This window comes from Dendrobates tinctorius, unplaced genomic scaffold (genome assembly GCF_039654945.1).
Source record: "Dendrobates tinctorius isolate UK_male_01 unplaced genomic scaffold, ASM3965494v1 ptg000064l, whole genome shotgun sequence".
NCBI classification, from domain to species: Eukaryota; Metazoa; Chordata; class Amphibia; order Anura; family Dendrobatidae; genus Dendrobates; species Dendrobates tinctorius.
In genome coordinates this window covers 8486507-8506737 of record NW_027361732.1, presented here as the reverse complement: position 1 = coordinate 8506737, position 20231 = coordinate 8486507, and the positions used below count along the sequence as shown (strand labels likewise).

Genomic DNA, 20231 nt, shown 5'->3' with positions numbered 1-20231 from the left:
GGCGATTCCTGTCAACCTTTCATTTTGATGTCAGGGGCAGAATTCCGACAAAACAAATTCTGGAATTCCTCCAGAGGGGTCTCGAATTGGGTCTCTCCACAAGTACATTAAAAGTACAGGTTTCAGCCTTAGGGGCCCTGTTTGCATGTGATATTGCCAACAACTATTGGGTAGCGAGGTTCATCAAAGCAGCGGCTAGATCGAGACCCATACACAAAGACACATGTGTACCTTGGGACTTAAATTTAGTCCTTACAGCCATGACAGAAAGAACATTTGAACCTCTAGATTCGGCCTCATTAAAGGTTATATCACTTAAGGCAGCTTTTCTGGTAGCGATAACATCCGCACGTAGAATAAGCGACATACAGGCACTTTCCAGATTGCCCCCTTACACAGAGTTCTTACAGGATAGAGTAATCCTAAGGCCGGACCCGGCATACCTTCCCAAAGTAGCATCACGCTTTCACAGGACACAAGAGATAGTTCTGCCTTCTTTCCTCCCTAATCCGACCAATCCTAAGGAACAAAAACTTCAGGCGTTAGATGTTAAGAGATGCTTACTTAAATATTTATCAGCCACGGATCCTTGGAAGAAGGAGAATGCATTATTTCTATTCTTCCAAGGTCCCAGGAAGGGATGTAGAGTATCAAAGCGCACGTTAGCAAGGTGGATTAGGGAGGCTATCTCTCTTGCCTACACGGCAGGTGGCGGTCCGGCTCCCCAGAATTTGAGGGCGCATTCCACTCGTGCCATGGCATCATCTTGGGCAGAGAGATCTGGAGTGTCAATTGACCAGATATGTAAGGCGGCCACCTGGTCATCTCCTTCCACCTTTTTTTAACCACTATCTGTTAGACATGGGTGCCTCCTCAGATCTCACCTTTGGGCTAGGGTGCTGCAGGCTGTAGTCCCTCCCTAAATTAGTTTTACATCTCTGTAATTCTCTCGTGGTGCAGTCATGGGAGTTCGAATAAAGTATTAAGATACGTACCGGTATTTTTCGGAAGCCCATGACAGCACCCTTAGTTCCCTCCCTTGTTCACATATAGGGTGCACTCCTTTAGAAGATTGTTTCACGAATTTACCTTATCTGGGAGATGGTATAAAATTTTTGGGTAAATAGGATAGATAGGTTGTATATATTATATGCTGTGTACTAACCATGGTAGCCTCTCAAGCTCTGTAATCCAACTGATGCGTGGGAGAGGTGCTGCCCTTTTGTATCTGTAGGTTTCCTGTTCCTGAAGGGCGGATCCCCTCTCTCCCGTGGTGCTGTCATGGGCTTCTGAAAAATACCATTACCGGTACGTGACTTAATACTTTCAAACTAGTGCCTTCCTGACGTTCCCACGGTTAGCAACATAGGTCTTCAAGAACCAGAGCCAATCACTTCTCTTCTGGATTACCGGCCACCCCCACTTGGAATTTATTCCAGGTTGGGTGGCCATCTCCTTAGTCGGGAAGCTTGACTTTATGTGGTCGACGACGGCAGCCTGAGTGAGGTAATTTCCTCCGGTGTCAAAAAAAAAAAAAGCATTTTCTTCTCTCTTTTTTTTTTTTTCATGTCTCGACCACCAAAGAAATGCTCCTTCGCTTCTGGGCTTTTCAGTGCCATCACCTCTGCGCCAAGAGGGCGTCATAGTTTTCGTACTGGAACATTTTTCAGGTTACTATTCAAACCTATTTATAGTTCCGAATAAGGATGGATTTGTTCTTCCCATTTTGGACCTCAAAAGTCTCAACAGGCGTGTTCATCTTCACCACTTCAGGATTCAATCTCTCTGCTCTGTGACAGCGTCTATAGAACCCTGGGAGTTCCTGTACTTGGTAGACATCCAGGATGCTTACTTTCACATTCCTATCTTACCAGGTCACCAAAGATTCCTCCGTTTCGTGGTTCACGGCTCCAATTACCAGTTCCTTGTTGGCCTAGTCACTGCTCCCAGGCTCTTTAAAAAGCTTATGGCTATACTCCGCATCAGAGTGATTATATCCATCCCTTATCTGGATGACATTCTTATCAAGTCACCATCTTACCAGGCCTGTTTCATGAGTTTTCATCTGTGATCCCACCCCAAAACCTAGTATTCCTAGATGTGGATTTCAAAACTGTTTGAGCAAGGGTATTTTTTTCCCAAGGAAAAAGTCTCTGCCCTCCTTCTCTGTATTCAATCTGTCAGGGAGCTATTTCCCTGCACTTTTTTTTCTGTGTCAGCATGTTGGGCACAATGGTGGTGGCAATGGAAGCCGTTTCATTTGCTCAAGTCCACATGCGTCCTCTTGAGCTAACTCTTCTTTCCCATTTGAACAAGTTGATTGCATCCCTGGAAAGGCCCATTGTTCTTCCTCTCGGGTATAACAATCCCGGACTTGGAGTTCCTCTTCCCTCATCCGTCAAAGGACATCCTTTCTTCTGGTACGGTGAAAGGACAGATGCCAGTCTCCTGGGTTGGAGAGTTATCTTTTGGGAGCTCACAGCGATAACGTACACCAACCACAAGAGCAGAACACTGTGTCGACCAGTCATGTCAGAGGTATCCCGCTTCCTGATTTTGGGCTGATCCGTACATCCCTGCTTTCTCCGCAATACACATCCCTGGGGTTGGACAACTGGGCCACTGATTTCCTCAGTTGCGAGGATCTCTCTGTGGGTGAGTGGTCTCTAAATCTGACTGTCTTCTCCCAGATTTGTCAATGGTGGGGCACCACCGACGTCAACTTGATGGCATCCAGAATGAGCAACAAGATTCCACAGTTTGTGTCCAGCTCTCATGATCACCTAGCAATCGGTTCACACGTTCTGGCTATATCCTGGGCTCAATTCATCAGTTCAGCTTCCCTTAACTGTCCCTCCCCCTTTTAACTCCCAAGCTTCTCAAGAAGATCAATATGGATGACGTTGCAGTCATCCTAATAGCTCCAACAAACAAAAGCTGCACCTTGAAATGCTATATTATGCAAACATGGAATTTATGAAATCAGAACTACAATACTGCTGTAGAGCATAAGTTAAAATATGAAGGTATTTAGCCCATAAATTGGCCAAATCATGGAAGACCAATATCCAGCAATAAGACGTACCGCGGTTTTGGGACCATGACCTAACAAGATACCTCTCCTGGGCTAAAAGTCTACAATTAAATTGGCAGGTACGATCAAGCTCTATTTAAAATCACCATAGGCTGCTGGGTGCAGTGCTCAATCAGAAGATGTGTATCAAAAATATCCAAAGACTGACCGTCCCTTACAAACAGACAAATATGAACAGGTGCAAGCTAAGAGAGCCACTCTATATGTAACTTTCAAATGAAAGTGTTTCAGCATGCAGCTTTAATCTGTTAGTTACATATAGTGTCTCTCTTAGCTCAGCAGGGTAACTGAACACTCCACACATGGAGTCAGGACTTTCTGGGTGGTTTGTCATCATGCCTCTGCTTTTAGGGTGTCCCATGGTTTCCTGTGTCCCCTCAGTGAAGGCTTAGAGAAAGATTTTACGTTCATTACCCAAAATCTTGTTTTTAGCTGCACAACGGCGTGATTTTGTGTTGCGCAGCCACAAGTCGACATTTGCATTTCCCGAAATGTAGACCTCTGAAGAGCCTAACAATGATTGCATTTGTATATGGTTGTATATTCAGAAAAGCCGTTTTGTTCTGTCAAATCTAGTGAGTTGTGATAAATGCTTCACTTCCACTTTTTAGATTTTAAAGTAATCTTATATACACAGCAAATTGCACAGAGTCTGAAGGAGGAACAGAAGAGGCTGCAGTCACCGGACGCTTCGTTTTCTGATGTTCATCTACAGGATGCAGAAGCCAATAATCTCATCAAAAGTGGTACGTTTTCCACTGCAACGGAATGTTCATATGTTTCTTAATGTCATTCTTACTTGGGTTTTCTGGGTCCTGATAATTAAAGACTGTGCACTTACTATAACAGCATTAAAACAGATCTTGAATGATTAGTGTCTCACCAGGTTCTCTGGAGGCTTTTCTTTATGCTGCTGTACATTATCATGCTAAGAGTACTGTCCCCTTGGTCAATTCCATAAGTCTAGTACCAAATAAAAGACCTATATCCCTATGGTGGATTTACCCCCCTCTCAAAAAAACAAACAAACCGTAGTCCAGGACAGCAGGAATAAAAACCAACCTAAGCTGCACACTTTTGTCCCACTTACAGGTACTATTTAGTATAAATATCTCTAAAGGCACATCTGCTTTTGCTTCTGGTCATGGTTTTCTTCATTTCCTTTATTTTTCGTACACAGGGAAAATTGAAATTGATTTATGCTGTTTTTAAGACCACTTTCCTGGAGCTTGGATCCTTGAATTTATCTACTTGATGGCTTTCCCTTTGTGTTGTGATATTGATCACTTTATACCAGCATAGAAAATATTCATAGACAAGGGGAAAGCGTTTCACTAGTTTCAATATCCTGGGGAGGCTGAAAAACTCTTCACAAAGGCACTTTGTCATTATCTGCTAAACATACCATGGTTTGAGTCATGTTTGATGCGGTATTTCCATGGCAACGACATTTGGAGGTTTTTTTTTGTTTTTTTTTCCGGAGTAGCTCAAGTGTAAATTGCTGTTTGTGTGTTCAAGAAATTAATTGTGAAGCGAGCATGAGAATGGCTTCTGGCTGCACAAAGATCGCGTGAGTCTCTTATGGTGGACAAGACGTAGAGTTGTGGTCAACATTATCCACACAATTTATTGTATGTTAAAAAGACCAATATTTTTTTTTTAAATAAGTGAGTATGAGCCATTATAGAAGATATAATAGCATGTCATAATACATTCAACAAAAAAGTTCACCTATCGCCATATATGCAGCCATTTAAAAAAAATAAAATAAAAATGTGTATATGTGTGTGTGTGTATGTGTGTGTGTGTATATATATATATATATATATATATATATATGTGTGTGTGTATATATATATATAATATATATTCATTCTAGTTAATGACATGGACAGGTTTAGACGCCCTTCCCTAATTGTTGGCTGTGCAGCCTTGGGCAACAGTGGCAACCTCCAAACATCTTCTACAGCTATCTGTAAGCTTCTTGCATTGATCTGCTGGGAGTGGCAGTCTCCTTTTCCCAGTAGTGGACTCGATGCTCTCCAAAGATTTTCATTTGCATTTAGATTAGGCCTCCTTTCCAACCACAGCACAGGAAACACAGTTTTAAACAATACACAGTTCGTAAAGTACACAAAAGTGGTAGAAAAAGAAAAATAGACACTGTTGGAAGACCCATTTTGTTGGACTAAAGCCAAGTTTTCTTAGACTTGGGAGCACACATCACTCTAAAATGTTCTGATACTCCTCATATCATTGTTCATGTAACATGTCCAAGGTCTCCAATCCGGTTGACAGGAAAGTATCCATGTAACATAATGGATCCTCCACCATGTTTCACGATAGGTAGGATGCATTTTTCATTCTAGGCATAATTTCCTATTTTCATAAACATAATGCCAGTATGCATTGCAAAAAAAGTTCATTTGCTCTTCTTTTAACCTTTTGTTAAAGGGATTGACCGGTTTTAAGTTACAAAACTTACAACATGGATTTCTGTGCAATAAGACATTGGATCTCCGATATCAATGTATCATTTTATACAGCTTCCTATGAATTACGTGACCGTATAGACAGCTTAGGAGGTTTGATCTTACTGATGGATTCCATTTAACAAAACAGTTGTATGTGTACAAATACTCACTGCTTAAAGAGGTTATCCAGTCTTAAGTTACAAGTCTGTATTCGCTCTGTGCCTGCAGATTTGTGAATTTTCGCTACGCGCGCACTGCACGCTGTGAGGATTCTCCGTGAGTGGGCGATCATGTGACCGCAAATATGCATTTTTCCTGCCACATTCCTACTAAACCGTATTCAGCCTCTGGCAATATATTTGTGTTGTTTAATCTAGCCGGCACATGACTGCATGTATGCATATCACATACGGTACTTGGGGTCACTCTTCCGGCATTGGCATTGGAGAATCCTCTTTATGTACCGTGTGCTATGTGAGGATGCAGAAATCTGCAGTCACATAGAGTGAATGCAGACTTGTATCTTAAGACCGGACCACCCCTTTAAACAGTGAGTTGCTATCAAACTAGTGGTGCAGTAGACATGAGTTTTTCCAGAGATGAACATATGCTATTTTAAGATTTCTCCATTTTCATAGAGAGAGAAGGCTCGACCTTCACTCATTTTCAGAATCATGGGGGTGTTGGCGGTCAGAACTCCAATGATAAGTTGTCCTAGTGTGATACATAAAAACTTATTAGCCTGGTGCAACTCCTTTGTCGAGAGTAGACGGGGCAGACATTGGGTCTTCCAGAAATGATGTATAATGGGGTTAATCTAGGCTGGAGCAAAGATGTCCAGAGGGGACAGGTTATGGATAACCCTTTGTCATTGTTCTACCCGTTTGCTCCATTGTTGCTTTGTTGCGCGAATTGGGCAAGGGTCCTTATTGTGGTAGTGTTCCTACTGAACTCGCCTTCATAACCTAAATGCTTGGACTGAATATCTAAAGTTTCACTTTGCCTTTTTAGCTTGTGAGTGTGGTTGCCCCTTTTTAAGAGGTTTTCACATCTTTAATATTTCTTGTACGTAACAGTAATGTTTGACTTCTTCTAGGCTCATCAGAATCTCTAGGTCTTCGAGCACAGGACACAGTATCGCCTGCTGATCTGCATGGCATGTGGTACCCAACAGTAAGAAGGACCCTTGTGTGTCTCTCCAAGTTGTACAGATGCATTGATGTAAGTTGGACACTAAATTATTGGAGTGACATTGTAAACATACAAGAAGCTCTAGACATTTGGCTAGGGACACTGAAGAAGTTGGTGTATCAGAGAAACCCAGGAGCGCTGATATTTATTGGCAAAAGATAACTGAGAAAAGTTTTTTTTTTTCTTACCACGGAGTTTTGCTGCTTTTTGGCTTTCCCCTAGCGCTGCTCTATTACTTGTCCCAAGTGCTGAAGAGCACTAATAATTGCAGAAAAGCATGAGGAATCTAGTGTGCAAGGTCTGCAAAGAAGCACGGAGAGACTTATAGCTTGACTGATGGATCAGGAAAAGTGAAGAGCGAATGTGCTCAGATAAGGCGTCCGTGCACACTCGTGTGCTAACCGAGTGACTTCGGCATGCTCGAATAATATGTTCGAGTCCCTGAGGCTGCATGTCTTGCGGCTGTTCGACAGCTACAACACATGCAGGGATTGCCTAATAAGCAGGCATTAACTAGCAAACATTCAATCCCTGCATGTGGCTTTCATTCAACCTTGGACACCTACAGCCGCAGGGACTAAAGGGCATGTCACACTAAGAGATCTCGCTAGCAATATCGCTATAACTAGTGACGTTATAGCGATATTGCTAGCGATATCTCTGTGTCTGATACTTACCTACGACCGGCTCCCCCTCTGGTTATCGCTGATTGCGCGAGAACGTCCAGGACTGTTTCTCGTCGTCAGCTTCCTGTGGCGCTTCCTGCTGTGAGGACGAGCGACGCGTGGAGCCGGGCGGGAGGACGCAGGATCGCCTGGTGTGACAGGTAAGTAGCGATCCCCGTCCCCAGCTATGTCGCTAGTGAGATCTGCCTGTGTGGCAGCTCACTAGCGACCACTTAGCGATGTACCAGCGATCCTGACCGCGTCATATCGCTGGTCGGGATCGCTGGTACATCGCTAAGTGTGACAGTACCTTAACACATTATTCGAGCTCACCGAAGTCACTCGGTTAGCACACGAGCATGCTCAACATGTTATCTAAGTACGTTCGCTCATCATTAATAAGGAATAATGTGTCATTGATCAGCTAGCAGTTGTCCAGGCCATTAAAATTGACTGCGTACTTTTAGGTGAAGCCTTTGACATTAGTCAGCATCTGCCCCAGAATCCGGTTGTAATTTGTGCACCACGTTTACTCTTTTCGCCTTATTGGGGGACACAGAACCGTAGGTGTTATGCTGCTGTCCACTAGGAGGCGACACTATGCATAATCTGAAAAAGATTAACTTTGGCTCCTCCTCTGCAGTATACACCCCTGGACGGCGTCAGCCTTCTCCAGTTTTTGCTTAGTGTCGCAAGGAGGCACACCTTTTTTCTTTTTTTTCCTTTCGTCGGAACAGATGAAGAAAAGTGGGTCTCCAGCGAGACTCCCGGCATGGCTCCTTCCTTGGCCCTCTTTTTAGGGGTGCCCAGTTGAAGTGGAGATGGCGGTTCCCCATGTCGCTCCTTCCCCAGTCCCTCAGGTACTGGTCCGAAGTTGAGACCCCCCCTCCTTCCCCAACCCCCTTCAGGGTCTGGGTTGAGGTTGAGGCAAGGATGAAGACCCCCTGACGGTGACAGACGCACCCTCCCTAATCCCCCGCAGGGGGCATTAGGTTGAGAAGCCGCAGGTAGGGTCGGAGTACAGACAGCATTCTGCACCAGGGACCCCAGACCAGCTGTGGGATCCTGCTGGGGCCGGGGGAGGGTGCAGACAGACGTGGCACAGCAGAGACGGGGCTTTCTGCGCCCCTGCCTCTGCAGCAGCAGTGGCTCCATGGCGCTCCAGGGACCCCCCACACAGGAACCGCTAGCCCTGCTGCCCCCACCGCTAGCCAGTCGCCCATTCCGGGGGGGGGTCCGGTGCAAATCCGACCCCCTCCCGGACTACCGCGCCGCTCTGGAGCCCTCCTGGGCATCAGGCCTCTAATTTAGATCGCGGCTTCGGCCTAGCCGAAGCCGCCGCCTTTTCCCCGCCCCCCCGATGACGAAAATGACACTGCAGTGTCATAGAAGGGGCGGATCGAGGCAGGAAGGGCGCGCTTTTACATGGCCCAGCGCGCCCTTTTCCAGCTCTCCGCCCCCTTCCCTCTCCACCTCAGAATCCGGTGGCCATCTTGCTGCACCTGGAGGAAGGCAGCACAGAGTCTCCGGGGGGCACAGGATGTGGGGCTTATCAGCGCTGGACCTAAGGGGAGCATTGGTGGGGTAAGATCACAGCTGGGTCCTTGGTACTCAGCTGTGAATTCCTTTACCATATAGCGCTCTCCTACTCCTTTTTCCTCTGCGTAGATACCCCTGTAGGGCCTCTATTAATCAGCCTAGGTACTATGTCGGGCTCAAGGAAAAGAACCAGGCAAGACTGCTTTTATGTAGTCAGCACAGCGTGCAAAGTCACTCTCCCCAGCGGCAGCACGTATCCGCACTGCCTGGACTGTACCCAAAAAACCGGAGCGACCGCTACTGTGCCGGAATGGGCAACTCAGATGTCGCAGTCTATGACACAGTCTATAGATAACCTGACCTCCACATTACTGCAGGCTCTGCAGGGTCATGTCTCGGCTATGAACGTTACCCAGCAAAGGGACGTCCGGTCTCATGATCAGGGCGCTTCCGACAGTTCGAGGCGTAAGCGGACCCACAGGTCGCGTTCAGCTGCGTCCTCACATAGCAATAGGTCTTCCCCCTCCAGGGAAAGACAGTGGCCTCAGGTCACCGAGGCCGTCCCCCGATAGAGAAGGACAATGCGGATCTCCACAACGATCCCAGACCACGGGAAACCTCCGCTCTAGTTCGCCCGCTAGGGAGCTCCTTAGCGATGCGCAGGACTCGGAGGGCATATGTGACTCCAATTCAGATAACGAAACAGAGAACACTTTGCTCCCTTGTCCCCCTAGCAATACTGCGATAGTTGAGGATATCGTCTCTTCCATCCTTCGGGTGCTGGACATTTCAGATCCAACCCCGGAAGCACCAGAACACAAGATTTCCTTTGAAAGTGTTCAGAAACCATCGAAGGTCTTCCCTAATCACCCGGAATTTAAAAAAATCCTTTCTAAGCATTTTTCGCAGCCTGAGAAAAAATTCGCCAATCGCAAGTATTTGGAAGCAAAATACCCCTTTCCACAGAAAGACACCAAGCATTGGACAGATCCGCCTGAAGTGGACCCTCCAGTCTCTAGGCTGGCAGCACAAACGCTTCTCTCGCTGCCGGACAGTTCAACCCTCAAGGACACGGCAGACAGACAAGTCGAACGCATGGCTCGTTCAATCTTTGAAGCGGCAGGTGCCTCTTTGGCTCCCGCATTTGCTTCAGTTTGGGCAGCCAAGGCCATCATGGCTTCGGCTGCTCTATTGCAAAAGGGCCTTCAAGCTTCAAATCCTCAGCTGGCGGACCAGGCGGTGCAAATTGCAGTGGTGGCAGATTACTTGGTCCGTTGGACTCTGCAAGAGGAATAGCGGGAATAGCATCAAACGCCATTACAATCCGGCGTATTCTCTGGCTTAAGCTGGTTTCACATTTCCGTTTTTTAGCGCTGGAAAAAAACGCATATGTGCGCATGCGTTTTTTTCCCCTATATTTAACATGGGTGCGCATACCTGCGCGCTTGTAAGCGCATGTATGCGATTTTCATGCGCTGCGTTTTTTTGGGGTGTGCGTTTGTATTTTTCAGACGCAGCATGTTGCATTTTTTGGCCCTGCAAAAAAGCGCATGCGCACATATGCGCACGTTTTGCGCTAAAAATGGCCATTATAGCCTATGGATGCGCATATGTGTGCACTGGCATGCTCATGTATGCGTTTTTTTGCATATGCGTTTTTTTTTTTAACCATGGAATTTAGGGGTTTGGGTTAGAGTTAGGGTTAGTTAAGGGGGGTTAGGGTCAGGGTCAGGGTTAGGGTTGGGGTCAGGGTTAGGGTTAAGTATGGTTTGGTTAAGGGTTAGGGTCAGGGTTAGGGTCAGGATTAGGGTTAAGTATGGTTTGGTTAAGGGTTAGGGTCAGGGTTAGGGTTAGGGTTAGGGTCAGGGTTAGGGTTAAGTATGGTTTTGTTAAGGGTCAGGGTTAGGGTCAGGATTAGGGTTAGGGTCAGGGTTAGGGTTAAGTATGGTTTTGTTAAGGGTTAGGGTCAGGGTTAGGGTTAGGGTCAGGGTTAGGGTTAGTTAGGGTTTAGGGTTTGGGTTAGGGTTAAGTATGATTTGGTTAAGGGTTAGGGTTAGTAAAGTCATGGTTTGGGTTAGTGTGAGGGGCCACCTAATGTTGGAAAAAAACGCAAACGCGGTAAAAACGCACTAAAAACGCATACAAACGCATAAAAACGCTGCGTTTTTTTCATGCATGCTCATAAAAATGCTTGAAAAAAACGCAGCAGTTGTATGCTTTTGTATGCGTTTTTTCAATGCGTTTTTTTACGGGAAAAACGCGCTGCAAAAAAAAGCAAGTGTGAAACTAGCCTAAGAGAATGGAAAGCGGATGCGGCCTCAAAAAAGTCCCTAACAAATCTCCCGTACTTCAGTGGCCGTCTTTTCGGTGAAAAGCTTGATACAATGATATCCAATGCTACCGGGGGCAAAAGTACTTCCCTCCCTCAACTAAGACCAAAACGCACGTTTAAAAGGCGTAATCAATCTCGTTTCCGATCCTTTCGGAATTCTTCGGGCTGGTCCGTCTCACGCCCAGCACAAAGCCGTAATCGTTCCCCCCGCAGGGACAACACACGTGCGGCACAAAGGCCGGACAGGAACTGGCAATCAAAGGCAAGCCAGGCAAAACCTAAAGGAGGAAAACCTCAGACTTTTCCCGCGTCCTGACTCATGCCCTCTGGAAGACACCCCACTTGTAGGCGGACGACTGCTACTCTTTCAGCAGGTCTGGCTGCCTATTACAGAAGACAAGTGGGTCAAGGAAATAGTGTCTTCAGGAGACAAAATCGAGTTTACTACCAGCCCACCTCACAGGTTTTTTCCCTCTGTCCCTCCAAAATCCCCGCTCAAAGCTCAGGCCTTCCGTCAAGCGGTTTCTTCCCTCCTGCGAGCAGGAGTCATAGTGCCAGTCCCAGCAGAAGAGCGCTTCCGAGGGTTCTATTCCAACCTGTTCGTGGTGCCCAAGAAGGGAGGCAGCGTCCGACCCATACTAGACCTCAAGCAACTCAACAAGTACGTTCGAGTTCGTCACTTCCGCATGGAATCCCTCCGGTCAATCGTTGCGTCTATGGAAAAAGGAGAATATCTTGCCTCCATAGACATACAGGATGCATACCTGCATATATCGATTGCTCCCGCCCATCAGAGGTTTCTCAGATTCGCAATCAACCAAGACCAATACCAGTTTGTGGCCCTCCCGTTCGGTCTGGCCACGGCCCCCAGAACATTTACAAAGGTCATGGCAGCTACCATGGATGTTCTGCACTCCAGAGGCATAGTAGTCGTTCTATACCTGGACGTCCTTCTCATCAAGGCCCCCACCCTCAAGGACTGCGAGGTCAACGTCTCGATCACGATCGACACTCTGACGCGCCTGGGATGGTTAGTCAATTTACGGAAGTCCTCGACTACCCCGAGTCAGTCTCTGACCTTCCTGGGGATGCTATTCGACACCTCCAAGGGTCTGGTGATCCTCCCCAGGGACAAGGCACTGGCTCTCCGTCTAGGAGTTCACACACTCCTCCGCAAGTCCCCCAGATCTCTCCGGTATGCCATGAGAGTACTTGGCAGGATGACAGCAGCAATGGAGGCGGTACCATTTGCCCAGTTTCACCTCAGACCCCTTCAACTGGCCATCCTCAAGTCCTGGGACAGGAATCCGTTCTCCCTCGACAGGGAGTTCCGGTTATCAGCAAACACCAGGAGGTCCCTGCACTGGTGGCTCAAGCCAACCTCGCTTGCAAGGGGAAAATCCTTTCTCTCCGGTCAATGGAAGGTTTTGACCACCGACGCAAACCTTATGGGTTGGGGCGCGGTGCACCTACATCACAGAGCGCAAGGCAGGTGGTCACCAAGGGAATCGACCATGCCCATCAACATCCTGGAAATTCGGGCCATCTTCCTGGCGTTGCAAGCCTTCCATCACTTGCTGGCAGACTCTCATATCCAGAGTACAGTCGGACAATGCCACGGCATACGTGAACCATCAAGGCGGCACCCGCAGCATCCAGGCGATGACCGAAGTAACGCGTATCCTACAATGGGCGGAGGATGCAAGGTCGGTACTCTCCGCGGTCCACATTCCGGGTGTGGACAACTGGGAAGCCGACTATCTCAGCCGACAAGGAATGGACTCGGGGGAATGGTCTCTCCATCCCGAAGTCTTCGGTCAGATCTGTCATCGTTGGGGGAACCTGGACGTGGATCTGATGGCATCCCATCTCAATGCCAAGGTTCCTAATTTCATGGCCAGGACGCGCGATTCGCGATCGCTCGGAGCAGATGCCCTGGTTCAGGACTGGACCCAGTTCCAGCTTCTGTACATTTTTCCACCCCTCCCCCTGATCTCCAGAGTCCTGAGGAAGATCAAACAAGAGGGTGTTCCCACCATTCTGATCGCTCCAGACTGGCCCAGGCGTACATGGTACGCCGACGTCGTGCAACTCACAGCAGACGCTCCCTGGCGTCTCCCCACACGTCCCGACCTCCTGTCACAAGGCCCGTTCTTCCACCAGAACTCAGGGGCTCTCAATTTGACGGCGTGGCCATTGAGACCTGGGTTTTGACCCAAGCAGGTTTTTTTCACCGGACGTTGTTAAGACCATGATCAGGGCTCGAAAGCCAACTTCAGCCAGGATTTACTATCGTACCTGGAAGGTTTTCTTCACATGGTGCGACTCTCGTGGGCAGATTCCACTTCCCTATTCTCTTCCAAAGGTCCTCCGGTTCCTTCAGTCAGGCCTGGACGCCGGGCTATCCCTGGGCTCGCTGAAGAGCCAGGTGTCAGCGCTTTCAGTGCTCTTTCAGAGGCGTATTTCTAACAAGCCGCAAGTGAAGACTTTTCTCCAAGGGGTTTCCCGATTGGTTCCCCCCTACAAACGTCCGTTGGAGACGTGGGACCTCAATCTGGTCTTGACAGCACTACAGTCACCTCCTTTTGAACCCCTTAGGGTGGTCTCACTCCGCTTTCTATCACAGAAAGTGGTTTTCCTGGTGGCAATCACCTCGCTACGCAGGGTGTCTGAACAGCTCTTTCCTGCAGACAACCCTTCCTGGTTTTTCATCAGGACAAGGTGGTTCTCCGTACAGTACCATCCTTCTTTCCGAAGGTCGTGTCCAGCTTCCACCCGAATGAGGAAATATCACTACCGTCTCTTTGCCCGGCTCCCGTTCATAGGGTAGAGAAGGCTCTGCATACGCTTGACCTTGTCAGGGCATTGCGTATTTACGTGTCTAGGACTGCTCCCTTCCGGAAGTCTGATTCACTTTTCCTTCTTCCAGAAGGCGTTCGCAAGGGCCTACCGGCTTCCAAAGCCACCCTTGCTAGGTGGATCAAGTCCACCATTCAAGAGGCTTACCGCCTCAACAATTCTCCCCTTCCGGCCGGTATCACGGCACACTCTACGCAGGCGGTAGGGGCCTCTTGGGCCATTCGGCATCAAGCCTCAGCACATCAAGTGTGTAAGGCAGCCACTTGGACTAGCCTGCACACATTTACAAAACACTACAGAGTGCATACCCAGTCCTCAGCGGATGCGAGCCTGGGTAGATGGGTCCTGCAGGCGGCAGTACCCCAAGTCTAGGGGACTGTCAGCACAATATTCGTCCACTGCTTCCCACCCAGGGACTGCTTTAGGACGTCCCACGGTTCTGTGTCCCCCAATAAGGCGACAGAGTAAAGGAGATTTTTGTGTACTCACCGTAAAATCTCTTTCTCTTAGCCTTTAATTGGGGGACACAGCTCCCACCCTGTAGCCCTTGCGGGCCGTTGTTACGGTTGGGTTCTCCTATTGTTGTTTGAGCCTGTTTTATAGTAGCCTTTTTTTACAGGCATGGTTATGTTTCTGGTATATTCCTCCTAATGCTTTTGCACAAAACTGGAGAAGGCTGACGCCGTCCAGGGGTGTATACTGCAGAGGAGGAGCCAAAGTTAATCTTTTTCAGATTATGCATAGTGTCGCCTCCTAGTGGACAGCAGCATAACACCTACGGTTCTGTGTCCCCCAATTAAAGGCTAAGAGAAAGAGATTTTACGGTGAGTACACAAAAATCTCCTTTTCTATGTGTTTCTGAAAAGGAGGTGTAGAGCATGTGGAAGGGGCCGCTGCGTAACCTGTAGCGCCATGGTTCTCGTTTCTAGCACAAACTTAGCCAACTAAAGAGTGTTGCAAGCAAAACTAGACATTCTTACAATCCAACAGATGTAGCCCTGTGGGTCATAGTATTTGATGTAAGTCTGTAGTCTAAGATTGTAATGTCAGAATCTCCTTCACACATCAGTGATTTTCCTCATATGCAAAAATTGGTCGGTGTGTCTGTTTTTTGCCATCAGAGTTTGATAGAAACTTGAGAAACCTCCAAAGGAGAAAAAAAAAAATCAAACAGACTTTTTTTTTTTAGCCTGTGAAACATGCACAGCACACAAATATCATGCGAGTGCTGTCTGATTTTATTTTTTATCCCCCACAGTTTTATAGACTTGCATTGGCGAGTATGACACTCCGATCAATATCCGACAAGTCTTTTTGCTTTTACGCCGTCCACTGAGTCCGAGGAAAATATTAGACATATGAAATACTTCGTAGGACACCGCACTTGTACAAGAAAAACTGATGTCTGAATGAGCCCTTAGACAGTATTCAGAATTGTCCCAGTGTTATAAATTTTAATTTGTGGGGTTGCTGAGAGATGGACCCCTATAATGTAATGTCAGAGTCCTAAATGACTTTTTTCAACATGTCTTGGGAAAGGCACTCCTCCTTTATTGTAAATGTTATTTGTACTGTTTTAAATCTTTTCTTTCCATTTCTAGTCTTAGGTTTTGACCGAATTACAATCCTGTACGTCTTCTCTTCTCTCCCTAGAGGGCAGTATTTCAAGGCCTGTCACAAGAGGCGCTGTCCGCCTGTATTCAGTCTTTGTTGGGCGCTTCAGATTCCATAATGAAGAACAAGGTCAGACCCGTAGCTGTGATGTGTGCGTTCGTTCTGCGGCACATAGGCAGAGCTTTGTAGTGTTCCCTGAGAGCACTTGTGATAATCGGAGTATACAGTACTAACAGTATGGATTCAATCTGTGCCACTTGAGGCATTAAAGCTGCTAATGCCATGTGCGCACATTCATTAGTTTCCGGATAGTCGGGTTTCTGTTGCTTATTCCCGATCGTGAACTCCTTCAGTTTCTACAGCAGGCATGTGAGCGCATTCACGTCACAAACGGATTTTTGCCTTAGATGTCTGAAAAACAAAATCAGAACGTAATAAAATTCCTAAAACCTTTGTTTATGATACTACAATGCTGCATTTTCTGTCTGTCTTTTCTCTTTATCACTTCTGCTTTCATTTGTGTCCTTTTTTCCCCAAAGGATTTTGTTAGCATTTAAAAGCTGCATTATTTTGCAAGAAGATTTATTATGCCTTTTGTCCTCACACACAAAAAAAAAAGTTATCGGGTCCTGCTCTGGCTTTCTGGATCAGCTTTATAAATGCACATTCGGTTTCCAAAAACCAAAATGCTTACACAAACCATTATGAATTTGGACTAGAAAACCAGTCACTTCTAAATTTGTCATTCAAGAACAATGAATGTGGATAAAGTGGACTTTTTTTTGTCCCTGGGCTGAGATGCGCTAATGTTTCACTGCTCCCTCCATATTTTCTGTCCAAAATAAATGTGATTTCATAAACAAATGATGCAAATTTTAAATAATGCCCTTCAGGTTATAAGGCACAATAAGGCAGATCTGTCACTATACAATTCAGCCTGGTTTTAGCCCCGCATAATATGGTGACTGACACACTGTCACGAGTCTGCCTGTAATTTTTTTGTGCGGTCACTTCATAGACGCTTACAACACAAGATTATCTCTGGCAGTCTCAGTCTGAACGGAGCCACAGTGCTCGGCAGAGTATATAATCTCTTAATTTAAATAAATACAGAAAAGTGCAAGCCAAAAAGGTTTACAGACTTTGCCTTAATTTATTTTGATTATTTTGCTTATATAGTGCCATTAATGTCACAATTATTTATAGACATCTGAAAAAGGGGACTTCTGTTGAGGTCCGATATTATTGTCAGCTTTGGGTAGTAACAATTAACGTACAACTTAGTAATGCCTTAACGTTATCTGTTCCTTATACTGTGTGATTGTTTATGTATGTACATGTGTGTACACACACACACACACACACACACACACACACACACACACACACACACACACACACACACACACACGCACAAACAAACACACACGCGCTGAAGAGCCCGGCGCTGCCTAACTACGGTTAGTCATAACAAATTATAATGATTATATCTATCTATATAAAGCTGAGTGTAGAGCCCCGCCCACTCCGCATAGCCACATTCACTATAATATCCCGCATCATCCCGTTAGCCACAGCCACCGGACTACTACCCCTAATATCCCACATCATCCCGTCACCCAGAGCCACCGGACTACTACCCCTAATATTCCACATCATCACGTCAGCCAGGGCCACCAGACAACTACCACTAATATCCCATATCATCCCGTCACAGACGCCGGACTACTCCCCCTAATATCCCACATCATCTCGTCAGCCAGAGCCACCGGACTACTACCACTAATTTCCCACATCATTCCGTCAGCCAGAGCCACTGGACTACTACCACTAATTTCCCACATCATCTCGTCAGAGCCACCGGACTACTACCACTAATTTGCCACATCATCCCGTCAGCCAGAGGCACCATACTACTACCCTTAATATCCCACATCGTCCCATCAGCCTAGGGTCAGAACCAGAACGCTGAGTGGAACGGTCCTAACTTCCATACCGGGGATCCCTTCAAGAGGGGCCTGGGGTCAGACCCAGAGCGCTGAGTGGATTTGTCCTGACTTCCATACCAATGATCCCTTTAATAGAAGCCTGGGGTGAGAATCAGAGCGCTGAGGGATTTACCCTAACTTCCATACCAGAGATCCCTTTAAGAGAGGTCTGGGGTCAGTACCAAAGCGCAGAGTGGATTTGCCCTAACTTCCATGCCGGGGATCCCTTTTAAGAGAGACTGGGATCAGAACCAGAGCGCTGAGTGGATTTGCTGTGACTTGCATACCACTGATCCCTTTAATAGAACCCTGGAGTCAGAATCAGAGCGCTGAGTGGATTTGCCCTAACTTCCATAGAGGAGATCCCTTTAAGAGAAGCCTGGGGTCAGAACCAAAGCGCTGGATGGATTTGCCCTGACTTCCATACCGGAGAGCCCTTTTAAGAGGCCCTGGGATCAGAACCACAGAGCTGAATGGAACGGTCCTAGCTTCCATACCAGGGATCCCTTTAAGAGAGGCCTGGGGTCAAAACCAAAGTCCTGGATGGATTTGCTCTGACTTCCATACCAATCAGCAATGCAGAATTTCCGTTACAGACAGAGAGAATTAGATGATTATATAGTAGATTATATATATATATATATATATATATATATATATATATATATATATATATATATATATATATATATATATATATAATATTTGGCTGCTGTATTCTTGCCATAATATAAATTCTAACAGTCTATTCAGTAGGATTATCAGCTGTGTATCCACCAGACATCTGCACAACACAACTGATGGTCCCAACCACAATTATAAAGCTAGAAATCCCACTTATTAAAGCTGACAGGGCACACCTGTGAAGTGAAAACCATTTCCGGTGACTACCTCTTGAAGCTCATCAAGAGAATGCCAAGAGTGTGCAAAGCAGTAATCAAAGCAAAAGGTGGCTACTTTGAAGAACCTAGAATATAAGACATATTTTCAGTTGTTTCACACTTTTTTGTTAATTATATAATTCCACATGTGTTAATTCATAGTTTTGATGCCTTCACAGTGAATCTACAGTTTTCATAGTCATGAAAATAAAGAAAACTCTTTGAATGAGGACGTGTGTCCAAACTTTTGGTCTGTACTATATATATATATATATATATATATATATATATATATATATATATATATATATATATATATATATACATACATACAGTGCCTACAAGTAGTATTCAACCCCCTGCAGATTTAGCAGGTTTACACATTCGGAATTAACTTGGCATTGTGACATTTGGACTGTAGATCAGCCTGGAAGTGTGAAATGCACTGCAGCAAAAAAGAATGTTATTTCTTTGTTTAATTTTTTTTTTAAATTGTGAAAAGTTTATTCAGAGGGTCATTTATTATTCAACCCCTCAAACCAGCAGAATTCTGTTTGGTTCCCCTAAAGTATTAAGAAGTATTTCAGGCACAAAGAACAATGAGCTTCACATGTTTGGATTAATTATCTCTTTTTTCAGCCTTTTCTGACTATTTAAGACCCTCCCCAAACTTGTGAACAGCACTCATACATGGTCAACATGGGAAAGACAAAGGAGCATTCCAAGGCCATCAGAGACAAGATCGTGGAGGGTCACAAGGCTGGCAAGGGGTACAAAACCCTTTCCAAGGAGTTGGGTCTACCTGTCTCCACTGTTGGGAGCATCATCCGGAAGTGGAAGGCTTATGGAACTACTGTTAGCCTTCCACGGCCTGGACAGCCTTTGAAAGTTTCCTCCCGTGTCGAGGCCAGGCTTGTCCGAAGAGTCAAGGCTAACCCAAGGACAACAAGGAAGGAGCTCCGGGAAGATCTCATGGCAGTGGGGACATTGGTTTCAGTCAATACCATAAGTAACGTACTCCACCGCAATGGTCTCCGTTCCAGACGAGCCCGTAAGGTACCTTTACTTTCAAAGCGTCATGTCAAGGCTCGTCTACAGTTTGCTCATGATCACTTGGAGGACTCTGAGACAGACTGGTTCAAGGTTCTCTGGTCTGATGAGACCAAGATCGAGATCTTTGATGCCAACCACACACGTGACGTTTGGAGACTGGATGGCACTGCATACGACCCCAAGAATACCATCCCTACAGTCAAGCATGATGGTGGCAGCATCATGCTGTGGGGCTGTTTCTCAGCCAAGGGGCCTGGCCATCTGGTCCGCATCCATGGGAAGATGGATAGCATGGCCTACCTGGAGATTTTGGCCAAGAACCTCCGCTCCTCCATCAAGGATCTTAAGATGGGTCGTCATTTCATCTTCCAACAAGACAACGACTCAAAGCACACAGCCAAGAAAACCAAGGCCTGGTTCAAGAGGGAAAAAATCAAGGTGTTGGAGTGGCCTAGTCAGTCTCCTGACCTTAACCCAATTGAAAACTTGTGGAAGGAGCTCAAGATTAAAGTCCACATGAGACACCCAAAGAACCTAGATA

General features: G+C 46.3%; 1 protein-coding gene across 2 annotated transcripts in view; it reads left to right on the top strand.

Annotated features, from left to right (window-relative positions):
* The window catches only part of COG3 (component of oligomeric golgi complex 3), a 136500-nt gene that overhangs the window by 60750 nt on the left and 55519 nt on the right, over nt 1-20231 (top strand). For both annotated transcript variants that reach the window (XM_073580279.1, XM_073580278.1), the window contains exons 14-16: nt 3732-3840; nt 6665-6789; nt 15808-15897. In XM_073580279.1, coding sequence (XP_073436380.1) covers nt 3732-3840; nt 6665-6789; nt 15808-15897 — 324 coding nt within the window. The remainder of the gene's footprint in view (nt 1-3731; nt 3841-6664; nt 6790-15807; nt 15898-20231) is intronic.